General features: G+C 51.8%; 1 protein-coding gene across 5 annotated transcripts in view; it reads left to right on the plus strand.

Moving 5' to 3' along the window:
* The window catches only part of Grin2d (glutamate ionotropic receptor NMDA type subunit 2D), a 39,542-nt gene that overhangs the window by 6,645 nt on the left and 15,595 nt on the right, over nt 1-17,302 (plus strand). For 4 of the 5 annotated variants that reach the window (XM_060378859.1, XM_060378868.1, XM_060378872.1 and 1 more), the window contains 8 exons: nt 2,075-2,691; nt 6,405-6,519; nt 6,807-7,018; nt 7,237-7,423; nt 7,978-8,131; nt 10,289-10,414; nt 10,536-10,765; nt 11,584-11,744. In XM_060378859.1, the coding sequence (XP_060234842.1) occupies nt 2,075-2,691; nt 6,405-6,519; nt 6,807-7,018; nt 7,237-7,423; nt 7,978-8,131; nt 10,289-10,414; nt 10,536-10,765; nt 11,584-11,744 (1,802 nt within the window). The remainder of the gene's footprint in view (nt 1-2,074; nt 2,692-6,404; nt 6,520-6,806; nt 7,019-7,236; nt 7,424-7,977; nt 8,132-10,288; nt 10,415-10,535; nt 10,766-11,583; nt 11,745-17,302) is intronic. The other variant, XM_060378862.1, reaches the window with a different exon arrangement.

Here is a 17,302-nt window from a genome sequence, read left to right on the forward strand (position 1 = left end):
TCCTGTGAGTCAGCCCCCTCTCTTCAAGACAGCAGTCTTGTAGCCAGCACTAGCCCACTGGCATATGCCAAAGGAGAAAGTCTGGTTGCTGTTTGCATGCAATTGCAGGAAGGCCTGTGAGGCCTGGGGCCTGTTTAAGTTCAGGGTTATAGGACTGAGTTGGGGGAGGTTCAGTCATGTGGAAGTTGCGCTCTAATGAAGGAAACAAACTAGGCAACAGATAGTGAAATCTGCCCTGAGGGAAACCAGTAATGACTGAGGCTAAGGCTCCAATAGATGATAATCAAGAGAAGTCTCCTGAGGAGATGTTATCTGTGCTGTTGCTCCTGAAGGAAGATGAGGGGTAGGAGGAGGAAGGAGCATGGCGGAGCTGGAGTGTGTCCCGGGAGGGACAGCAGCTAAGGGCAAAGCTTTGAAGAAGCATTATGTGTGACAAAGAACAAGGTGAAGTGGCTGGAGCCGATGAAGGGCTGGGAAAGCAGAGATGAGCTCAGACAGACGCTGAGGGTTGGTTCATATAGGGCTTTGTGTTTCAGGCCACAGTGACTACTTTCTTTGGTTTTGCTTCTAAAACCAAAACATTATTGGAATGTTTTCAGTTGGGAAGAGATGTGTTCCAATTAATATTCCGAAATGATCACTTTGCTTGCTGCTTGGAGAGCAAACTAAAAGACATGGGAATGGAAGCATAAATGTGCCAGATTGCTGCAGTGTCTAGGCAAGCACAACCATGATGGGGCGGGGGAGGGGGTCATTGGAAAGAAGATAACTAAGGTTAGGTTAGAACACAGAGCCAGGAAGTCTTGGAAGTGGTCTGGATGTAAGTATCAGAGAAACTAGGAAAAGATGGAGTTTAGTTGCTATAGTTCTTGCCTAGCATGTCCTGGACTCCATGCCCACTTACATGGAGGTAGCAGTGCCTAACCGTAGTCCCAGCACTCAGGAGGGGACTGGAGGAACAGACGCTCAGGGTAGTCTTCTGTTTTATTTGATGATATATGAGATACCAGAGGGAGGAGGGGAGGGCGGCAGGTTGGTGGTTCTGCTGTAGAGAGGAGGAGAGCCAGGTAGTCTGCCTTTGGCATGCTGGTTCTTGGGATACTTGTGGAAATCCTGGGTTGGGATGGTGACCAGAAGTGGGATTGGTTTGTCTGGAGCTCACGGGAGCAATTGTCCCCAAAGATAAGAGCCTTGGGCACATTCCCCAGAACTCCCTGCGGTGAGGAAGATGGACCTGCTGCTCCATCCAGCAGGCAGCTGCAAAGCCACAGGTGGCCTTGGAGCACTTGCATGTGGCAGCTGAGGAGCCACGGTTTTTTCCAGTTTCGTTTCATTTTAATTTGGATAGCTACAAATCCAAATTATGGCTACCATACTGGAGAGTGTTGAAGACAATAGTTAAACACAAGGATCTAAGTGACAGTGCTACAGAGCCGGGAGAGAAAAGGAAAGGGCCTACCCTAAAGACGCTCTTATGTTTATTTGGGGTTATTTGGATTCTGACTGAGAAGGCAGAAATGAAGGTCCTGGGGGTAGGAGGGAAATTAAAGGGAAAGTCTACTCCACTTGGGAAGAAGAGTGCCCTTCAGCAGCCTCACTACATGCTGGGAATTGTAGTCTTGCTTGTTGCAAATGGGGTACAATGCATCAAACACTGGGAAGACATGGGGTGAATTCATAGTAGCAGTAGCACGTGCTGCCACAGATAAACCCTGAAACCCCAGAAGCTCACCCCAGTAAGTTGTTTCTCATTCATACAAAATCCCAACAGGGAGTTCTGACTGGGGGTAGCATTCCTCCATGTCCTGAGCAGCACAGGCTCCATCCCTCCTGTGACTCTGAGACCCTAGGCCTTCTGGGTCTCTACAGCTGCCCTCAGACAGGAGAATACGGTTCAGGGTGAGCTTTCTTAGGTGAACCTGGAAGAACGCAGGTATGTGTCTAAACATGATCCAGCCGAAGCCAGTGCCACAAGGACAAAGGAGCCAGGCCTGGTGAGCAGCCATAGTGGAAGCTGTGGTGGCACTGGCTCAGGCGACCGTGGTCTGCTCACTGGTCCTCACTGTTCCCGCAGGAGAAGGGCTCCACCTTCCTACAGCTCGGCTCCTCCACAGAGCAGCAGCTGCAGGTCATTTTTGAGGTGCTGGAGGAGTATGACTGGACATCCTTTGTGGCAGTGACCACGCGTGCCCCCGGCCATCGGGCCTTCTTGTCATACATCGAGGTGCTGACTGATGGCAGCCTGGTGGGCTGGGAGCATCGAGGAGCGCTGACCCTGGACCCTGGGGCTGGTGAGGCCGTACTGGGCGCGCAGCTCCGGAGCGTCAGCGCGCAGATCCGTCTGCTCTTCTGTGCCCGCGAGGAGGCAGAGCCTGTTTTCCGGGCAGCAGAAGAGGCGGGCCTCACTGGGCCTGGCTACGTCTGGTTCATGGTGGGCCCCCAGCTGGCTGGAGGAGGGGGCTCCGGGGTCCCTGGGGAGCCTCTTCTGCCAGGAGGTGCCCCGCTGCCTGCCGGACTGTTCGCAGTGCGCTCTGCTGGCTGGCGTGACGACTTGGCACGCCGAGTGGCCGCTGGCGTGGCGGTGGTTGCCAGAGGTGCCCAGGCCCTGCTGCGAGACTATGGCTTCCTGCCTGAGCTGGGTCACGACTGCCGCGCCCACAATCGCACCCACCGAGGGGAGAGCCTGCACAGGTGATTGGCGGGAAGCCGTGGGAATCCTCACTAATGAGTGGCCTGGGAAGGAGCCCATTCTGGATCTGATTTCCTTCTCTGTAAACAGGTGCGGCTGGGTCTCCTTTCTGGGGTTGCCAGGTAATTTGGAAAGCACCTGATACACAGAGTTTGCTACCATTACTTCATGACTTGAGGATCTGTAAAGTTAAGGCTGGGCATAGTGGTGAAAGACTTTAATCCTGGGCCCTTCAGGAGCGGAGGCAGATGAGTCAGTAGCTCAGGGTCCTCCTTGTCCGCATATCCAGCTGCAGGGCAGCCCGGGCTGCATGGAGACCCTGTCTCAAATAGCGCAAAGCAAACACAGATGTGTAATTTTAGTTCAGCGTGGCGGTAGAGATTCGCCATGCCAGCACTTTGGAGATGGAGGCAGGAAACAAGGCTAAAATATCTAAAACAAAAATATCCACTTTTTATATTTTAATGTCTTTGAAATCAAGAAATGTCCTATGATCTATCAGTTACGATGTTTTAATTGGCAGTGCTTCTGGGTTTGTTTGCTTTGTAAGTAAAAGCAGTTAAGAGCACTGGTTGCTCTTCCAAAGGACCTGGGTTCAATTCCCAGGTACAATTACAGGTCTGTAACTCCTGTTGTAGGGGATCAAACACAGACATAAGTGCAGTCAAAAGACCAATGCACATAAAATTAAATAAATTTCAAACAAACAAACAAACAGTGGCAATTGAGAGCATCTTATACTGGATTAAACCATGAGATAAGCCTCAGTGATAAAAACACCCAGTGATGGTGTGGTCCATGCAAGGCAGAAGTTTGTTCCTCCATCACACAACATCCCAGAGTGTCTGGCAGTCCTGGCTGTCAAGACACTGGGATCCATGTGATGAGTCAGTGTCTCTCTACTCTTTGTACAGTAGAAGCTGCTTTGTAATCATGGCAGAATGCGCCTAGTCTAACGAAGGGGGAAAAGACAGAGCAGAGAGCAAGCAAGGTGAAGTGATGTGGAGGGCACAGGTCTCACATAAGTGAAAACATTGTCACATGGTCAGGAACGACACACTGGTTGTTCAAGGCACATCCATTCTGATGAGTTAAGCATCTCTGCTGATTGGCTGGGCTCTTGTCCTGATTGGCTAGTACCTGTGCTGTACTGGCTGCTAGACACTTTATACCGTCTCTGCATGTGGCCTGGATGGGCTGCAAAGTAGGCTGGTATATCACCCTTGCGGCCGCAGGTCCAGCTTACACACTGTGACATTAGAAGGAAACTGAGTGACAGCATCTACCACAGAAAGCTTTGGGAGTGGGGAAAACAGTGCACGTGGTAACAGAGCAGCAGAAGGGAGGCCATCAGTCCCAAGTCTGGGAGGAGGCGGTAGGTGCATAAGAGGGACCTAAGGGTGGGGAGTGGACAAGTGAGCTGGGAATCAAGACCCCAGAACAAGAGGGTGAGAAAAGCATCCTGTGTTCCTAAATCCCAAGCACCCGCTGGGAACCAGGGCTCACGCTGGGCCCTGGGAACACAGGGATGAATAAGACCACAGACGTCTTCAAAGAATGAAGGGCCTAAAGAGGTGACATACAGCGATGGGAATAATGGCCACACAGTGTGAGGCTTGCAGTAATGGAGATAGCAGCAGCCTTAGGGAATGTGGGGGAGGAATCCTGCCCAACCAGGACATTTTTGGTTGCAAAAAAGCAGTCTCGTTTAAATTTCCCCAGGAGAAAGAGGGTTCATTGGAAAGATAAACAGGCAGGGAGCAGACTTCAGAAATCCAGGCCAAGTCCGGGCCAGTGACTCTTTCATCTCCTGATTTTGTCTTTCTGATCCTCACCCCCCCCCCCCCCAAGGCTCACTTTTCCCAGGCACTGTTCAGATCTTGATCCATAATTTCTCCTTCCTACAGGTCTCACTGTAAAACAACATCCAGCTTCCCACCACGGGCTGGGGAGTAAGCTAGTGTCAGGGAGGCTTCCTGGAGGGCCAGATCCTAAACCGACCTAAGGATGAACTACTGGCCAAATGTGTGTCCACTGGAAACCTTTACTGAGAGGCTGTGTGCTAAGCACTGCGTTAGGCACAAAAAAATCAGAATAGAGTGCGGTAGTATATGCCTTTAATCCTAGCACTCAGACAGAGCTCTGTGAGTTCAAGATCAGCCTAGGTAGATAGTGAGTTCCAGGCCAGCCAAAGCTATATAATAAGATCCTGACTCAAAAACAAGCAAACAAACAAACAAACAAAAACCCGAAAAAAAATTTTTAAATAATTCCCCTGCTCTCACAGAGTTGACAGTCTAATGAGGGAGAGTGAAGGGGGAGAGAGACGGTGAATGCAAGAAAAGAAAGAACTGTCCACAGGCGGCAGCCTCTGAGATGAAAATAAAATGTGGGGGTATGAAGCGAAAAGCCTAGGGGGTTAGGTGATAGCAGGTAGGTCAGACTTAGAGTTAAAACAGTATAGATGGGAGAAGCTGGAGAGAGGGCTCGCGGTCAAGAGCACTGGCTGTTCTTGCAGAGGACCCAGCCATATTGTGTATCTCACAACCATATAGATCATAGATACCTATCATACATATATGCCATATATATACATACCAGTTCATATATCAGCACACACAACTATTTACATATGTGCTCTCTTCTGGCCTCCGTGGGCCCCTGCACATAAGTACACTCAGGCACACATGCAGGCACATTTATTTCTTTAAAATCGTTGCACATAGATGGAGCAGAGCACTGGAAACCCTGAATAAAGAGAGGGACGACCAAGGCCTCACATCATTGAGGCTTCGGCCATCTGTGTGGATGAGAGTGGCCCAAAGGAGACACAGACAGGTCCTTCAGGCCAGCTTCAACCTAAGGGTGCCCACCATGTTCACCAGATACAGAAGGAGACCTTTCATTCAGAGCAGGCATGATCGAGGCGTACAGAAAGGCCCAAGAGGGGGCAAAAAACAGGCAAACGTGGGGCCTTTGTAGCACAGACCAGATGAGGTGCTGAGGTGCTGGGGCTAGGAAGGTGGGTGGGACCGAAGCTTTGCCTTGTGTGCATGCTTGAACAGCAGAGACTTTGTTCTGAGATCTGGGAGCCAAAGGCAGGCCCTGAGGAGGGGAGGCAGGCATGGAATCAGCTCGAGGTGCAGAAAGACTCCTCTAGAGTAGGATGCAGACTGGAAAGCCAGGCAGGAGGCCCCAGGGAGGGCCTTGGAGGACTCTGGGGGTGGAGGAGAGGTGGGGACAGAGGGAGCAGCTGACTAGCGAGCTAGTGTGGGTGCTGTACCTCAGTACAGAGAGGGCATTTAGGGACCCAGAGATTCCCTGGCAGCTTCTCCCCAGAAGGGGTATTTGAGTTCAGTATTTACAACTTGACAGAGCTGGTCAGGAAGAGAGACCGGTACAGCACAGCCTTTACAAAGGCCTGGAGACAGGAAACTTCCTGTGTTCAAAGTGACACAGCATTTAGTGCTGTTAAGAGTTTTCAGATGGGAAGCCACCCCATGGGGAGGTTCAGGAACAAGCGAGACCATGGCAGGCAGGAACTCTCAGGGGGTCAACAGCGAGCTGACGGTGTGGGGCCCGATCTCAGGATTCTGGCAACTGAAGAGAACTCAGAGATGGACTGGGGCTGGCCAACAGAAAGGAGGCTCAGCCCTCAGCAACCAAGGGAGCCAGCACAGGCCCTCATGTGGCCCCCACCCTTTCACCTGGGCAGGTACTTCATGAACATCACCTGGGATAACCGGGACTACTCCTTCAATGAGGACGGCTTTCTGGTGAACCCTTCATTGGTGGTCATCTCCCTCACCAGAGACAGGACATGGGAAGTGGTGAGTTGCCAAACAGGCATCAGGCACCTGTGGGAGAGCACCTAAACCCCTGGGATCTGTATCCCCGGATCTGAGGGAGGAGACAGGTCTACACTCCAAGGCTCTGTGGGAAGTCATAACTGAAGGCGCAGGTTCTGGTCCGAAGGAAGAAGGAGCGAGGTGTCTAGGTTTTGGAGGAAGATGGGAGTTCTGGGCATGAGAGAGGAGGGGCGGGAGCGCTAGGACACCCTGGAGAGCCCCATGAAGCATGGAAGCATGACTGTCTGTTTTGTTTTGTTCCTGCCAAGGTGGGCAGCTGGGAACAACAGACCCTCCGCCTCAAGTATCCACTGTGGTCCCGCTATGGCCGCTTCCTGCAGCCCGTGGATGACACACAGCACCTCACTGTGGCCACGCTGGAGGAGAGACCCTTTGTCATCGTGGAGCCTGCAGACCCCATCAGCGGCACTTGCATCAGAGACTCGGTCCCCTGTCGGAGCCAGCTCAACCGTACCCACAGGTGACAGCCCCGGATCCAGCCGGGTCGGCCTCAGAATCTTCTTCCCCAGAAGCCTGTCGGGTCAGGCCCCAGCCCCTCAAGCCCTCCCGCTGGGTGACCTGGGGAAAGTGGAGAGATTCTTAAGCTTCATCTCCCAAGAAAGCACTATCCATAGTTTTAGCTGCTGCCTGTCCCTCACCTCATGGGAGAGCCTAACAGTGGTCTCCAACCTCTCCAAGCCTGGTCGCTCCCCGCAGCCCTCCGCCTGACGCTCCCCGCCCGGAGAAGCGGTGCTGCAAGGGTTTCTGCATTGACATTCTGAAGAGGCTGGCGCACACCATAGGTTTCAGCTACGACCTCTACCTGGTCACCAACGGCAAGCATGGCAAGAAGATCGATGGTGTCTGGAATGGCATGATTGGTGAGGTAAGACAGGCGGGACAGAACCTGTGGGAGAGAATCTTGAGGATTCTAGGGACAGGGCCAAGAGGAGGGCGTCCTGGAGCAGGGGCCGTGGCCAGAGGAGACTGCTGGGCTTGGTAAGGGCGTGGCCTGAGGTGGGGTCTTGGGTAGGACTAGGACGAGTGGGGCGGGACCAAGAGAACTGCCAGTTTATGGGAGGCGGCCAGAAGAGACTTTGGAGGACAACAGAGAAGGCTAGGAAGGTGGAACTCCTGGGGAGGGGCGGGTCTGGGAGGGAGATGCTTTGGAAGATGGAACTTGAAGAAGTGGGCGGGGCGGGAAGGTTGGATCCCTAGGCCTTACTCAAGTGATGTGGGCAGTGGGTGGGGTAGAGACCTCTCTGCTTCTGCTTCTGTTCTCTTCCCTTACTTCCCCCGCCCCTCTGTTCCCCTTCTCACTCATCACCAGACCTTCTAGCCTGTCTCCCATATCATCACTGTCTTCCAGGGCCAGGCTTTGCCCAGCGCTGGCCTCTGTCCCCTGAGCTGCTTCTCTTGACAACTGCTCCATTCACTCAGGTGTTCTATCAGCGTGCAGACATGGCCATTGGCTCTCTCACCATCAATGAGGAGCGGTCGGAGATCGTGGACTTCTCCGTCCCCTTTGTAGAGACCGGCATCAGCGTCATGGTGGCACGCAGTAATGGCACTGTGTCCCCCTCTGCCTTCCTCGGTGAGCCAGCCAGGGGGGGAGTCACACTTAAGGCTGGAACAACTGTCTCCACCTGTGGGCCCTAGGTCGCACCCCAGGATTGCCTGTACTGGTGTATGATTCCCATGAAGTGACATCACTTCCAAGTTTCAGGTTCCTGATCTGCAGAGTGGGAGAAATACTTGCCCTGGTAGGGATTTCAACAGGAAGTCAGCACGCCTGAGCTCAGGAGCTATCCCTCCCAATGGATTTGCACTCACATTTATTTGAGTTTTTGTTTGTTTTGGTTTTGTGTTTGTTTTTTCAGACAAGCTCTTTCTATGTAGTCCTGGCTGTCCTGGAACTCAGAACTCAGAGATCCATCTGCCTCTGCCTCCCAAGTACTGGGATTAAAGGTGTGCCCTCCCACCCAGCCAGCTTTTTGGTTTGGTTTGGTTTAAAGATTTTATTTTGTGTACATTGGTGTTCTGCCTGCATGTATGTCTGTGTGAGGGTGCCAGATCCCCTGCAGCTGGAGTTACAGATAGTTTGAAGCTGCCATGTGGGTGCTGGAATTGAACCCAGGTCCTCTGGAAGAGCAGCCAGTGCTCTAAACAGCTGAGCCATCTCTCTAGCCCAATAATTTGTTGGTTTGGTTTTGGTTTTTCAAGATAGGGTTTCTCTATGTAGCCCTGGCTGTCCTGTCTATGTAGATCAGGCTGGCCTTGGACTCACAGAGATCTACCTGCCTCTGCCTCCTGAGTGCTGGGAGTAAAGGCAGGTGCCACCACTGCCCAGTTTATTCTTAGTTGTTGTTGTTGTTGTTTTTTAATAATATGAACTTACTGTGTAGCTTAAGTTGGCCTTGAACATGCGACTACCCTTTATGTCTCCATCTCTGCTTGCCTCCAGGCTTTGTATTTTTTTTCCATAAGAGTGCCTTCAAGGCCAGGGGTACTCCCAATACAAAAATACAGGGTTTTTTATTTGCTTGTTTGTTTAGTTAGTTAGTTTTTTTTTCCCCTAGTTCTGGGGATTGAACACAAGAACACAAGACTAAGACAGACAAATTCTTGTCTCTGAGGAGCTGCCTACTTTTGGAGGATATAGATGAGACCACTCCTAGTGGTGATAGCTGTCATGAGACATTAGGCTGAGCTGTAGAGAGACGGGGGCATGGGCTGCTGATGCTGTGGAAAGGAGAAGCCTTTCTGAGGGAGGCATTTCACCTGTGTGAAGATCTGAGCGATGGAGGGTCTGGAAACTGAGGCATGTGTGAGCGGCCTTCATGGCCTGTGAGGGACCGAAAGGCAAAGGGGGAGTGTCTTGGCTTGCTGGACTATGGATACTCTGATAGGAAGTTCGGGTTTTATTCTCTCCTTGGAGGCCAGGGCTGACCTTGGGAAGGTAACGAGGAATGCTCAGATGTGAGTTGCTGATAGCTTCTGTGCAAGCAGGATGCTGGCAAGGGGGCCACTGCGATGACCCATGACACAGGATGGAGGTGTGCAGAGGAATGGCGGCAGCCAAATGTATATGGATCTGGGGTGCCATCAAGAAGCTGCTCTGTGGTACATGGGTAGAGACACCATCTCTGAGCTGGGGACAACAGAAGTGAGCAAGGGGCCAGGCCAGCAAGTCCTGTCAGTCCCCCTTGCTCTTGGCAGTCCGAGCAAGGCTCCTCAGAGAAGACAGCAGAAAGATCCCTTCCCCTGGGCACCAAGAGGCTGGGGAGATGGTACCAGAGAGATCATGCTCGCTTATTGCTGGCCATGGGGATGGGGGTGGGGGGAGGGACAGGCCCAAGGAGCTTGAAGGGCAGGAGCAAGAGCAGGGGCAAAAGTTGTCCTCTGTGAGAAAGAAGCATGGGTGGCAAGGGGTGTGGCCTGGAGCTGGGTGGTCATGGCTGCCAAGATGCAGAACCTGGGATGGGATGAATGGTCCTGAGGGAAAGCTAGAGAGGTGGAGGCTCAGGTCTTGGGCTCAGGAAACATTTAGTAGAGAGCTGGCTCAGGGGGCTGAAAACCACAGAGATGGTCACAGTAGCTCTCTTTGAGAAAGACCACCACAAGGAGTCTGTGTGCCCATAGGGTGTCACTGAGGTAGTGTGACCAGGAAAGGGACCAGAATAGGATGGAGTCAAGTGGGATCCTCCTGGTCCCCAAGCCTCTGCTTGGCTGACACCTCCCGTGTCCCCAGAGCCCTACAGCCCCGCCGTGTGGGTGATGATGTTCGTCATGTGCCTCACCGTGGTTGCCGTCACCGTTTTCATCTTTGAGTACCTCAGTCCTGTGGGCTATAACCGCAGCCTGGCCACGGGCAAACGTGAGTTCCCTTCCTTACCTGACCCTACACAGCTGCCCTGGGGTAGGAATGGCAGTCCCTTCTCCTCTCCTGCGGAATGGAGGGACTGTGAGGCCCATGTCCTGGCCTGGCCCCCCCACAGGCCCCGGTGGCTCCACCTTCACCATCGGGAAATCCATCTGGCTGCTGTGGGCCCTGGTGTTCAACAACTCGGTGCCAGTGGAGAATCCTCGGGGCACAACCAGCAAGATCATGGTGTTGGTGTGGGCCTTCTTTGCTGTCATCTTTCTTGCCAGCTACACAGCCAATCTGGCGGCCTTCATGATCCAGGAGGAGTATGTGGATACCGTGTCCGGGCTCAGTGACCGGAAGGTATGTGCAGGGGGCCGGCTTGACTGGCTTGTCACCTGTCCCAGGGCACGGGGGTCCTGGGAGACTGCCCCAGAGGGATTCGAGAGCAGATGGAAGGTTCAGAGAGGAGATGAACGGCGCGGACACTCCTGGGGAAAGGGGCTGTCCCAGGAGCTGTCCTGGACAAGCACATCCTAGCACGGTCATGAAGACTGGCTCCATGACACGGCTGGAGGCCACGCTGGAGTCAAACACACCAGCAGCGAGTCACTGACGATGTAGAAATAACACTGAGTACCAGGACGGACAGGACTCGATCTCAGGCTAGCGGTGCCTGCCTGTAAGTGCAGTCTTCCACGGCGAGGCAGGGATCATGAGTTCAAGGACAGACTGGCTGCATAGCAAGTCCCTGTCTCAAACAGGAATTGCAATAAAGTCAACTCTAAATTTTTGCTGCCTGAATACACCATGCATGAAACGATTCCATCAAAACAATCCAAATGCCACCTTCTGGGTTTGCCTTGTGGTGCCCATCCAACAGCATGTAGGAATGGCAGCCATGAGGCACACTGTGAGACTACAACAGCTAGTCCTGTATCTCAAGCTGTTAGAGGGTTGTGGGCTAGAGGCCATGGGTTGCATTAAGCATTCTTTTCAGAGGAATGGAGGCAGAAGAGTAGAATAAACAGAATATGTTGGTCATACCTTCTATAGTAAGGGAAGTGTAGTTCTGCCAGCTCGCTCTGAGCCTGACCCTTAACTTGCAGGCTCTCCAGAATGGGACATCTGGTTTGGGTTTTTCCTCGAGGGTACTTTCATAACTCCCCCTTCTATTCCAGTTCCAGCGACCCCAGGAGCAATACCCACCCCTCAAGTTTGGGACGGTGCCCAACGGGTCCACGGAGAAGAACATCCGGAGCAACTACCCTGATATGCACAGCTACATGGTGCGATACAACCAGCCGAGAGTGGAGGAGGCCCTCACACAGCTCAAGGCAGGGTCAGCGCAGACTCGGGCAGTGGGGCACTGGGGAGGGCGGGGCTCGTTCCTGAGGTCATCCCGGGGTGCTGGACCAAGGCGGCCGGAGTGGTCAGGGCTGCCCTGTGTTCTTTGCCTTGTAACTTTAGACTCTTGACTCAATGCTCTGAATCTGTTTCCTGTGTGTACAGTGAGGATCACAAAGGCATCCCTTTGATATAAGAACAAAGTTTGCTCAGGAGTGGTGGTGCATGCCCTTAATTCCACCACTTGGGTGGCAGCTCTTGGTGAGTTCCAGGCCAGCCAGGACTACATACTGAGACCCTATCTCAAAACAAACTAACAAAAAACTGAGTTAATCCACGCAGAGCAGTGGCCAAAGCACCGTGGATCTCTGTTACAGTTATTGGGTCGTTATTGTCAGTCTGAACTTTGCAGCATATACTTGGAATATGGGGAGGGGGTCTCCCTAAATCACAAGATAAAGCAAACTTAGTGTGGGGCCTGGATTGTGGCTCAGTAAATAGAGGGCTGGCCTGGTGTGTCCCAAGTCCTGGATTCATTCCCTAGTTCCCCAGTTTCCTAAACTGAGTGCAGTAGCTCTCTCTCTCCTTGTTTATTTAGTCTCAGCACGTATTTCTTTTCTTATCCCCCCTTTTGTGTTGGGTGTTATGCAGACATTTCCTGTTCTCAGTCATTGAGGGTCTGGAGATGAAAAGGGAGCACCAAAGGCACAAACTGGCAGGGTCACCAGGGTATCGGGTGGGCTTCTCAGCAGGGTCATGGTCATCAGGACATCGGGTGGGCTTCTAGGAAGAGAGAGCGTGTGTATGCTCATGGGGTAGACTCAGAGCTTTGCAGGCAGACGACATACAGAGGCCCTGAGGTAGGTATAGAGGGACATCTGGAAGACCAGGTGGCTGATTGGGCAGTAGCCTAGAGTGAAGGGGCCGAGGAGAAGAGGACAAATGGTGACCCCTGAGGACATCACCATCAGTTTTGTGCCAAAAACACTGAGACACCTTTGCAGGAGACTAAGCAAAGAAGCCTTCAGTTCTTGTTCCCAAGCGTTCTCCACTTCAGAGAATGGGGGACAGGACCATAGCAGAGCAGGAGCAGGAGGAAGGCCATTAGAACCTTCCTCAGGACCCACCCTCTTGCAGCCGTCCTGGCTGGACCTCTTGCCCCATTGTGTCAAGTGGATTGTTGAGCTGCAAGAAAAGGAATGCAGTCAGTGTCTTTAGGCATAGGATAGTGTCGGCCCAAGGATATAGCCCTGTAGCCAAAAGTCTCTACCCACGTAAACTCGTGAGAGAGCGGCTCTGGGGGAGGCTGGTTCCTGTACTTGGAAGCACGGTCAACAGCAAAGCAGATACGCTTCCTGCTTGGGTAGGAGGCCAACACGTTGCTCTCTGTGTCTTGCAGGATAGATAACAAGTCCAGGCATCCAGCCATGGTGGCTCATGACTGTCTTCCGAGCACTCGGGTGGGTGAGACAGGAAGACTGAGGGCTTAAGGCCATTCTGAACTAGAGTGAGGTCCTGTCTCAACAAAGAGAACAAAAGAGGGCTAGGCTAGCGGGACACTTCAAAGAAACTGTTAAGGATCCAAACTCTTTACAAATTTCTGTTCTACCAAATGTGCAGTATAGACCTTCATGCTCTTTTGGTTGCCTCATGGTTACGGGAAAGCCGTCGCCGCTCCACGGAGCACATCCTACTTCCAAGCATGGAGGAGGAAGTGGGAAAGAGCAGAGGGTCTTCTCTTGGCAAACCTTCGCCTTCTTCCTGAGAATGCTGTGCCTTTCTCGGGGGCTTGTGTGTATTTCTGAGAACCCATCAAGCGACCACTCGTAGCCGTCAGGGCAGCTGGAAAGACGATTATCTGAGCCAGGAACGGCTGTGAACTGAGATGCAGTCTCACCATCTGCTGGAGCCCTGCCCCATGTTTGGGGGTTTTGGCTTTGTTTGCTTGCTTGCTTGTGTCTGCCTAGCCTTGTCCAGTTCCACCTTGTAGCTCTCCATCTCAGCCTCGCTAGCTTCTCTTTCTGGGGTCACATGGACTCTATGCAAACTCTCAACACTTCCTTATCAAGCTTCTGCTTTGTCTTCCGAGGTACTCCGGCCACAGACCCTTGGTGAGACACCTCCTCCTCCGCCCTTCGCTAGACCCACTCTTCATAAGTCAGGTGCCGCTGATGCCCAGAGCAGGCACCCTGAAAACTTCCCAAGGTTCCATGCCATGGGAAAGTTCTCTTTAAAATTTTTTAAATTTATTTTTACGTTTGTGAGTGCTCTGTCTTTATGTACACCAGACGAGGGAGTCAATATCCCATTACAGATGGTTCTGAGCCACCATATGGTTGCTGGGAATTGAACTCAGGTCCTCTGGAAGAGCAGCCAGTGCTCTTAACCACTGAGCCATCTCGCCAGTTCCAGAACCCTAAACAACCCAAAAGGAAAAACAAAAAAATTCAAGTTCGGAGCGTGACTGGATGGTTCCTTCCGTCTCCCAGGCTACAAGGACTGTCTAGCAGAACTATCTGCGGAGACCTGGTAGGGACCTACTAAGCGGGCAAGGGGAACTTCGATCCCCTGCATCTGCATACGAAGCTTGTGTGCCTGTGAGCTCAGCTGCAACCCCAGCAATGAGGGGCACAGAAACAGGAAGGATTGCTGCGGCCTGCTAGCTACCAGCCTAGTTCTGGGTTCAGTGAGAGATCCTGGATAAGGTGGGGGGTGAGAGGGCAGGTCACCCTCAGCGTCCTCCTCCAGCCTCTGCACACCTGCACAGGCACACACACACACACACACACACACACACACACACACACAGGCAGGCACACACACACACACACATACATACACACTCATGCACTCACACACGCATACACAAAAGAGAGGAAGCAACTGAAGACATCCAATGCTGACCTAAGGTTCCTATATACATGGCACACACATCCATATAAACATGTTCACACACACTCGGACAAAAGGAAGGACAGAGGAAGGCAGGGAATAACATCCTTGGAGGCTATCTCAGCTCCTGGGCAGAGCAGAGCGGCTCGGTCCTTCTGAACTTGCCACCTGCCTCTGCGTGGAGACACTGTGGTTCTGGTGCCCCAGGTTCTGGCATTCTATCCGCTTTCAGGACCACCAGCAGCAGTGGGCTCAGAGCCAGGGGCCTGGTTTGGAATGGAGCGTGCTGGGGACCCTGACACACGCAGCTCAGCTAGTGTGCTTTTCCTATGAGCTGAGTAAGTGGCTCCGGGAAACAGATTGCGTCCAGAACTCGTCTTCCTCCTCCGCCTTCTGTTCTCTTCCACCTTGAAGCTGGGCAGCCTCACAGCTCCCTATATTCTCAGCAACTCAGCCTTCCTGGCCTCCTTCCTAAATTGCTCTTTCCTCTGCCATGGAATAGTCTGTTTGCTTAGCACAGGATTTGGGCTAAAGCAGAGGCCTCCTCCTCGCTGCTCATAGTGGCTGGTGCTGTTCCCTCCCATCCTTTCTTCTGGAACAGAGCTGGGAGCTAAGAGGGTGAGTCAGCGTGTTCTAGTAGCCACATGAAAAGAAAGAGGCGAGATTAACTTCATGTTTGTTACTCCAACAACTCCAAACTGTCATCACTCTAATATGTAGTTAATTAATATAAACACTGACAAAAATGCTCTAACTTAGGGGAGGTCCCAGGCATAATTTATCCTTCCTTCCTTCCTTCCTCCCTCCCTCCCTTCCTTCCTTCCTTCTTCCTTCCTTTCTATGGCTTTTTGACACAGGGATTCACTGTGTAGCCATGTCTGATCTGGAATTCACTTTGTAGACCAGGCTGGTCTTGAACTCACAGACATCCAACTGTCTCTACCTCTCAAGTGCTGGGATTAAAAGTGTACACCACCCCACCTGGCTGAACTTGTCAAATTTCAAGTGTGTAACAGCCCCATCTGGCTGGCAACCATCATATCTAACTCTCTTTCCATTCTGTTATTTTCTCCCCCTCCTCATTTTCTTTAAATGTCATTAAATTTTTTATTTTTATTTTCCCAGTTTTACTTTTTAGCTTCCATGAAACCTCTCCTTGTGGTTGGGGCTGTAGCATAGTGGTAGAACACTTGCCTAGCATGTGCTAGGCTCTGAGTTCAACTCCTGGTACCACATAATAAAGAAATAAGCCATATAGGCTTAGAAAAGAAAAGAAAGGAAGGAAGGAAGGAAGGAAGGAAGGAAGGAAGGAAGGAAGGAAGGAAGAACTCATTTTTTTGTCTTTTTTTCCTCTTCCTTCTTCATTTCTTCCTCCTTCCTCTTCCTTCTCCCTTCCCTTCTCTCTCCTCCTTCTTCTGTTCTTTTACTTGCCCCTCCCCTTCCTTTTCTCCTCCCTCCTCTTCTCCCTCCTCTTCCTTCTCCCTCCCATTCTCAACTTCTTTCCCTTCATCCTCCCTCTCCTGCCCTAGTTCCCTGACACACAGGTGTCCCCTAGAGCCTTTGGGACCCACTGAGACCTGGATGGCCCTGGCCCTGATCCACCTCCTGAGAACTCCATCAGAGCTGGGATGCCCGAGCCCTCTCAGCTTTCCCCTCATCTAGAGATGCCCCAGGGTGCCCTTCTTTTGGACAGAGCAGCCTGCTCTCCACCACAACCTCACTGGTGCCAACTGCCTTCTGCAGCTGAGGTGGTCAGGGCATCCATTCTCTCGGCCTGGTTTAGTGCTCAGGGGTCAAAGAGTGAACACTGTCTCAGCATGGTGTCACCATCCTGTGGTCACCATCCTGTGGTCTCGTACTCACAGACGGTACTGAAGAAGAGAGAAGAGCAGGTTTTGAACACCATGAGAAGAAGGGGACTACCGCAAAAAACTAAATCCAAATCCTCCTCTCTCTGACTTCCATGAACCAAGAACTCCTGTATTTTTTTTTCCCATGTAAAAATGTCAGCCACATTTCTGGCCTTTATAGAGTAAAAATAGCTTGAGCCCTCATCCCATGTCTTTTTATAGATTTTATTTTTTAAGCTGGGTTATGTCTAGGCCATGATGGTATACACTTTTAATCCCAGCACTTGAGAGGGGTAGACAGGCAGCTAGATCTCTGAGTTTGAAGCCAGTCTGGTCTGCAGAGCAAGTTCCAGGACAGCCAGGGCTGCATAGTGAGAACCCGCTTCAAAATCAAACAAACAAATAAAAAAATGTAAAGGTTGGGTTATTTGCTGGGTGCCATGGTATATACCTGTCATCACCACATTCAGGAGGCTAGGAAGAAGGATTACAATATATTGGAGGCCAACCGGGGCTACATAGTGAAACTCTGTCTCAAAATAAATAAAAACATAAATAAGATTGAAGTGAACTTACTGAGGTGTGGACAGGACAGCATTCTCTTGGCCTGGCTCAGTGCTCGGGGGTCAAAGAGTGAACCCTGCCTGGGCATGGTGTCGCCACCTGTGCTCCAGCACTCAGGGTACTGAGGAAGAAGAGAACAGGAGTGAGGGACATCCAGTGACGGACAGAACTTACACGGCTGACTGACTGCACAGATGCACTCTGCATCCTGGACCACACACACCCAGATTATACATGGAAAAGTCTG

Source organism: Meriones unguiculatus, chromosome 1, assembly GCF_030254825.1.
Source record: "Meriones unguiculatus strain TT.TT164.6M chromosome 1, Bangor_MerUng_6.1, whole genome shotgun sequence".
NCBI classification, from domain to species: Eukaryota; Metazoa; Chordata; class Mammalia; order Rodentia; family Muridae; genus Meriones; species Meriones unguiculatus.